The sequence below is a fragment of the Myotis nattereri genome, assembly GCF_964212035.1.
Source record: "Myotis nattereri genome assembly, chromosome: 18".
Lineage (NCBI taxonomy): Eukaryota > Metazoa > Chordata > Mammalia > Chiroptera > Vespertilionidae > Myotis > Myotis nattereri.
Window position 1 is genome coordinate 37,497,821 of NC_138093.1, and position 7,646 is coordinate 37,505,466.

The 7,646-nt window shown below is 44.7% G+C and overlaps 1 protein-coding gene across 1 annotated transcript; it reads right to left on the minus strand.

Annotated features, from left to right (window-relative positions):
- Positions 1-671: 671 nt before the first annotated feature.
- LOC308534751 (T-cell surface glycoprotein CD1e, membrane-associated-like) lies at positions 672-3,085 on the minus strand (the record flags this gene model as incomplete). The annotated part of the gene is made up of 4 exons (XM_081113307.1): positions 672-997; positions 1,200-1,478; positions 2,405-2,701; positions 3,016-3,085. The coding sequence occupies 4 exons, from the start codon at positions 3,083-3,085 to the stop codon at positions 672-674; spliced, it is 972 nt and encodes a 323-aa protein (XP_080969433.1).
- Positions 3,086-7,646: the final 4,561 nt, after the last annotated feature.

A 7,646-nucleotide genomic window follows, 5' to 3' on the forward strand; every position in this document is an offset into this window, starting at 1 on the left:
TCAAGTAACCCATCAAGTCCCCTTCCTTTGATTGCAAGGTATAAAGTAGATGAAAACCCACCATTCTCTGGAGCACTATCTCAATCCATTGAGATACTGCTTCCCAGCAATTGTCGACAGTTGGGCTCAAATAAACTCACAAAAATTTTTTTTAAAAAAAGAAAAAGAAAAGCGGGGGAATAAAGAAAACAATAGAGGAAGTAGTTGAAGAAACAGAACAAGAAAATCTCACCTCTGCTTTTGAAACCACGGGCTAACCACAACCAACATAACCAGGGTAACCATTAGAGCCGAGCAGATCAGTATCAGGAGGACGGGGTGTCCGTCTGGTAGGGGACAGAATAAGAATGCCAACTTGTGAAGTGTCTCTATTCTGCCTCAGCTAATGCTTCTTGTTTCCCAGGGTGGGAGCTTCCACGAGTTTTCCTCTGTATTTTCTAGAGCTCTCCTCTCAGTTCTTCCTGGTCTATGTCCCTGATCTCACCCCTCTCTCTCTTTTTTTTTTTTACTAAATCATTAGAGCCCTCTTTTTTTTCTCTTTACTACCTCTAACCCTCTCCTGTTTTCTTTGCTTTCCTTCTTCACCCTTCTTTACTTGGATTTTCCCACTTTCATCCTCAGTGCTTAGCATTCTATTCATGTCCCCAGGTGCTCATTCACTAGCCCCGGAACTATGGGAAGACTCTCATTGTCCCCAGCTGCCCTGGTTCTTCCTCACCCCAGTGGATGATGAGATCATGGCCTCCGAGACTGCTGTGTTTCACTCGACAAGTCAGGCCAGTCGCCTCTCGAGCTGCCACGTCCAGGGTGACTCGCAGATACCATGTTCTGTCAGCATTGGGCAGGACTTCGCCTTGCTGAGTGCCTGGCTGCACCTTCTCACCGCGCATCCACCGCACCCACACAGGTTTGGGATGAAAGCCAGATACATGGCACACCAGCAGCAGACGCCCAGGACCAGGACTAGTGCCTTTGGACACCCAAGCCTCTGGCTTCACTGGAAAGATGAGAAGAAGTGGACTTAGTGAGTCAGCTACCTCAGCAGTTGGAGTAACCACTTCTTTCTCTTGTCTTGGAAACAACACTCATCCCCTAGCCTAGCCTCTTATTGTGTGTTACAAAGAGATGATAACGAGCTACAAACTCAAATACAAGAACTAAAGCGCGAAGGATGTGAGGGGAGAGGAAGTTGGGCTGACCTTGCCGTTCCAGTTCTGACTTCCCTGCTGCGGCGATGCCAGCCAGAAAGCGAGGACAGGTGTTACCTAGAAGGTTCTTCACAATTTCTTTGATAACTCGGTAGCGATTGAGCAGTTTGCAGACATTCTGAGCCCGACTTCCTGCGCCTGGGGATGGCTTCCAGGAATATCCTTGGAAACTCAGGAAATCTGATCCTTGATATGCCCCATTTAAGAAGGCTTCTGGGGCCTTCCCAGGATGCATTGTACAGCCCGATGATATCTGGATCACAAAGGGATCTGAGGGGGACAAACTAGAGATCGTCAGTATGGAAAGAATTGTTGGGAGGGAAAGTGAACAATCCGTAAAGTAAAGGGAATCAAGGGAAGAAAAATATTCTGGCGAATCACATGGGATACTCGTGCTGGGATGAAAAGGGGAGGGGGAAATTGTGGGAAGAAAATGTGAAGAGAATAAAGGTATGTAAAAATAATGAATCTGACAAGTATCACATGATCTCACTCATATGTGGAATCTAAGGTACAAAACAAACTGAAAAATGGAGTGGATCCAGAGACATGGAAGCGTGGAACAGAGTTCAGAATCTTGGAGGGAAGGCGGGGGAGGGTGGGTGGGAAATAATCAACCAAGAACCTTGTATGCATATATGCATGGCTCATGGCCACAGACAATGGGACAGCGGGGGCCTGGGGAGGGTGCAGGTAGGCTGGAGGGGGTCAGTGGAGGAAATGGGTACATATGTAATACTTTCAACAATAAAGAATTGTTATTTTAAAAAATAATAATTAATTTGAAAAGGCTAGACGGGAAGACTTAGAAATATAGCTGACTTGTCAGAAAGAGCTTACTTGGGAGGCTTGGGTTAGGGTTAGGCCATGTGAACACTCAGACCAGGAAGGAAGGAGAGCAGATCCTGGCTGGGAAAAGCTGAGTCTGAAGCGGAGGGTGAGGAAAGAACATCAAAAGGAGACAGCTATTCCAAGGAGCCAGAATATGAGGTACATTCAGCGGTGTAGGTCCTTCTGTGTTTGTGGTGGGGTGAGGTAGAGTGGGAATGATGGTGAAGGGTGAAGCAAAGAGGAGAGAGTGAGTGAAGGGAGACAGAAAACAAGGTCGGGAAGGTTGTATGAAGGTCAGAACCCATATACCATCTTCACCTGGTCGGGCACCTCAGGCAAAAACCAGCTTGGAATAGCAAACTCACATTCCAACTGAAACCGACTGGAATACGCCTGCACTTCCCGGGGAAATCTATGGAAGTACAGCTGCAATAGCACATGGATGTTCTCCAACTCCTCCTTGCTAAAATTACCCCGCGACCAGGGCAACTGATAGACGATGGTGCCCAAGACACTGTCCCAGCGATGAGTCTGCACTTCGCCCAGCCAGCCTGAGCCCTGGGTGTTCTCCCAGCTGTGGTTGGCAAAGGAGGAGATCTGGATCACGCGAAAGGAGAGGGGTTCCTCTCCTGCTAGATGATGGGGTCCGAGGACATGGCCAGCTGAGAGACAGAGAAATGACAATGGAGAGAGGGTGAAAGGATGGGAGAAGAAGGGCCCATCTAGGCAAAGAGAAATGCAGGTAAAGTTTGCACATATTCTCATCTCCCCTTCCCCCTGATCCAGTTTCTTCTCCCCAAAATCAGAGAGAGAAACTGAGCCTGGGGTCAAGGATATGTTGCCAAGAACTAGCCTGGCATGCAGATTACAAGGGCACCCGGGGGAGCATTACTCCCTGCCCCCAGATCCTCCCCAGAACCTTTCTCCACCCTGCTATGCCTGACCACAGGTATCTTTCCACCTGGGTTCCCCTTACCCTCTGGGCTTGGCCCAGGGCAGAGAATTCCCTTGAAGAGCAAGGGCAGCAGCAGCAGCAGCAGCAGCATTGAAGCTTGTTGGGTAAAGGATGCCACAGCAGGACAAGGGTTCCTCAGAACTCAGAGACCAGCTTCCCTTCAAACCCTTCTGTGCTCTTATGTAACTTCCCCTGCCACACAGACACACCTCTCCCTCTGCTCACTTCTCTGTCAGAGAAACCCTGCTGCCTCCCTCGCCACAGCCTCCCACAAGGTCTCTCATTTCCCCTCCATCTCTACCACTGTGGGGCTTCCACATTTTCTTCCTGCTCTTGTCTGTGTCCTAACCTCCCCGTGGTGCCAACAACCATAAAATGAGACTGGCTTCCAACAAGGTCTGCCGTCTGTGGTCTGGCTGGAAAATTATGTCCCTCTTGGCCTTGGAGAAATCAAGTCCATACTTGGGTTCTCATATCCTTTTCTACAGAAAGAGGTGATAGAAGGTCCTTGGCAGTGCCCAGTGGCCTTGCCAGCAGTGCCCCCACTCCTCATCTCTCTGTGGTCTCCTCCTCCTCCTATCAGCTTCCCAGCCTTCCTTTCTTCTTTATCTTCTCTGTATTATTTTACCTACCCATCATTTTTTTCCTCTGGAGTCTACCGTCATGTTCTCGTGCCCTTGCCTGTTCTCCTTATCCCCTTAGACTCTCTATATCTTTTTATTCTGCTCCTTACAAAAACATCATTAGAACACACTAGGCACTTTGAGTGTAGCTGTATCATCATGGGCAACTCTTCATATTCCCTAGTGAAAAGGGAGCAGCAGTAGCAATACAGATGATGGGATAATCTAAGGAAGGTGCACTTCTTCTCAGTTTCCCCAGTTACACAAACTATCGCTGTTAAAGGGACCCATGAGTGGGATTGACCTGGAGGTAGTGAGCTGATACACAGACATTTTCACTCATGTTGTGTGAATGGGTCTGTAGGGAATACACAGGGAGAGGCCTAGGATCCCCATTCTACCCTAAATGAGTTGCGTGTGTCCACAGGTGCTCTGAGTTTGAAGAGCAGCCATGCAGCTTTCTGTTCACAGTTCACGGCCCGGGAGCACTGGTGTCCCCTGGGTGGTATTTGATTAGAGAGGAGTTTTATGTGAGGCAGAGAAGTGACTCCAGGGACTAGAGTGTTTATGGGAGAATTAATTACTGTGTTGAGTCTTTATGTTTTTTACCCTTTCATTAATGCTTGCTGTGGCAGCCTGAAGACAGTTTAACTATTATTCCTTTGTTTGGTTTTTATATAAGCATTCAACTGACATTTAGTCAGGGCCCACTTGCAAAGATATGCCAGCCACTAATAAATTTCAGATTGATATCCTTAGGAGAAAACAAAAACCCAGCCTAAAACCTCTACTTTTCTACTATCGAGGACTCACAGAACTGTGCTCCGAGTTACTGAGAAAAGTTTACACTCAGTCTCACCCATTGTCTGAATTTTAAGACTTTAGCATTAGAATCCTCATGTTCAATGCTGTGGAGAAATATTTGAGAATTCTGAGGTAATGTGATATAATCTTAAATTTTTTTGTTCAAATAATTCATCATGATTTTATATGGCCAAAATTAATCCATATTTGAACACTCAAAAACTCAAAGGATATGCCACATAACTCTTCCTATGAAATTAATGATCTAAGTCAAACCGAAAGTTAACCTGAATATTGCAAGGAATACTGATACAAATTTTTTTAGAGAGAGTGAAAGGGAGGAAAGGAGGGAGGAGAGAGAGAGAGAAAAAAATAACATCGATGTGAGAGAGACACATTGATTGGTTGCCTCTCACACATGCCCCAACTGAGACCAGGGATCGAACCTGCAACCCAGGTACTCGCCCTTGACTGGGAGTTGAATTGCAATGGGCTGATGATCCAACCTCTGAGACATGCCAGCCAGGCCAATTTTTATAAATGAATGAGAGTACATCAACCCAAAAGACTTCTGCACAGCAAAAGAAAACATCAACAAAATAAAAGGCAACCAACTAAAGGTTAGAAGATATGGGCAAACCAAATCTCTGATAAGGAGCTAAGTATATAAAGAACTCTTACAACTCAACAACAACAAAACAATCCAACTTTTAAAAATTGACAGAGGACTTGAAAAGATGCTTTTCCCAAGAAGACATACAAATGGCCAACAGATATAGGAAAAGATGTTCAACCTCACTAATGAAAAGGAAATGCAAATTAAAATCACAATGGGGTACCACCTCACACTTGTTAGAACAGCTATTATCAACAAGACAAGAAATAACTTGAGCTGGAGAGGGTGTAGAGGAGAAGAAACCCTCATACACTGCTGGCAAAAATGTGAATTTGTACAGCCACTCTGGAAACAGTATGGAGTTTCCTCAAAAAAAATAATAATAGAGGTCAGAGAAATGGTGGAGTGAGAGGCCCCCTTGGCTTCTCCTCTTGAAGTTTCAGCTACTTGAACAGCTGTAATTCAACAAAGAATTCCCTTCCCAACACACAAACACATCTGCGAGATCTGCACAATGAAGCATCTGAAGGTGGGCAAGGGGAGCAAACCAGGAGGTGGGAGAGAGAAGAGCTAAGACGGTGCCGGGGATGAGTCCCTGAGCTTGCAACCTGGAGCTCACTGGGAGTCTCAGCCCAGGGAGGGAAGGAGTTACTAGTAGGTTGTCCCTGGCACTCCCCTCAGACAGGAACAGAGAAATGCAGTGAGCATTCCTAGGGAAGTGGTCAGTGTGTGCTGCAGCTGAACCCAGTGACCTGGGCAAGCACAAAGAACAGAGGCATGGTCATGGTTGTCTGGCAATTGGCATTTCAGACAGAGAAACAGAAAGTCACCAAACCTGGCCACCTCCCATCACCCTCCCAGAGCTAGCAGCAGGGCCCAGAAGAAGCTGTAGCAGTGAGTGTGGGATTGCAGAGTGCATTATCTGCAAACCTGACAGCTAATACTACAGAAACATTTTTTTTCCCCTCAGCGAGGGCTGCACTCTGTACCCATTTCCAGGGTCAGTGGAGATACAAAGGGGAGGCCACTGAGGTCTGCCAGTCAACATTACTGGATATAAAGCAACAAAGGTAGCAGCCTGCTTCTCCCAGCTAAGCCCACACCCACCCATTGTGGCTGAACTGCCGGCAGTGTCTAGCTTCAGGAAACAGCACAGGGATTTTACAGATTGGGAAACCTAATGCCCACCCCATTGCTTTGCAGAGTTTGTCCCCTGAGACTGAAGCGAACTAGACACAGAAAAGATGTCCAACTTCCCAGGACATTTTCCACCAACTCACAGAGATCTGAAAAGCCAAAGAAGTTCAAGAGAACTTAAAAACCTGTGACTCCTACTAGAAATCATTAGAAAGACTTTTCTTGAATAAATCTACTAGGGCAGTGGTCAGCAAACTCATTAGGTCAACAGAGCCCAATATCAACAGTACTTCTTCAAAATAGACTCGCCCAGGCCGAAAACCGACTTCTGTGCATGGGCCACGAAGTTTCAATTGCACTGTACGCACGCCCGCACGTGGTATTTTGTGGAAGAGCCACACTCAAGAAGCCAAAGAGCTGCATGTGGCTCGCAAGCCGCAGTTTGCCGAACACGGTAATGCCATGCATACATCAATACCTAGACAAAAAAGAAACCCATCAAACACCATGAATAACCAAGGTAATGAGGCAGCTCAGAAAGAAAATTTTTTAAATCTTGAGAAAATGAACTTAAAGACATAAAAAATGTGATTTAAGTGAAAAATAATTCAGTATTGCAGTTACAAAAACTCAACAAGATATAAGAAAACACAGATGGGCAATTTAATGAATCCAGAAATAAAATCAATGAACAAAACTAGTACTTTACCAACAAGATTAAAACTTTTTAATAAGAACCACATAGATGATATTCTGAGATGAAAAACTCAATAAAATACATAAAGAATGAACAAGCGATCTTAAGAAATGGGCTTGTCCAGATGAAGGAAAGAATTAGTGCTATTAAGACAGAAATCTAGAAATGATGCAGGGCAAAGAAGAGAGATACTGGAAAAAAAATTATTTTTAATGAAAGAACTCTATAAGAACTATCTGACTCTATCAGAAAGAACAATATAAGAATAATGGGCATATGAGGGGAAAAAAGCAGAAAGGGAAAAGGAAATAGCCTACTCCAAAAAATAGAATTAGTGAGAAATTTCCAAACCTATGGAAAGAACTAAATCCTTAAATTGCAGAAGCAAATAGAACACCTAATTACCTCCATTCAAAAATGCCTTACTTAAGGCACATTATATTAAAACTGTCAAAAATTAATGACAATGAAAGAATTACCAAGGTAGCCGAGAAAAGAAGACAGTAACTACAAAGGAAATCTCATTAGATTATCATCAGATTTCTCAGAAGAAACCCTACAAGGGAGGAAAGCTGGGAATAAAATATTCAAAGTACTTAAAGAGAGAAATTACCAGCCAAGAATAATATACCCAGCAAAGTTATCCTTTAGATATGAAGGAGAAAGAAAAAAATTTCTAGACAGACAGCAGCTGAGGGAATTTGCCACAGAAGACCTCCATTGCAAGAAATACTCAAGAGGGTTAATATAACTGAAACAAAGAACAAAAGGTCAC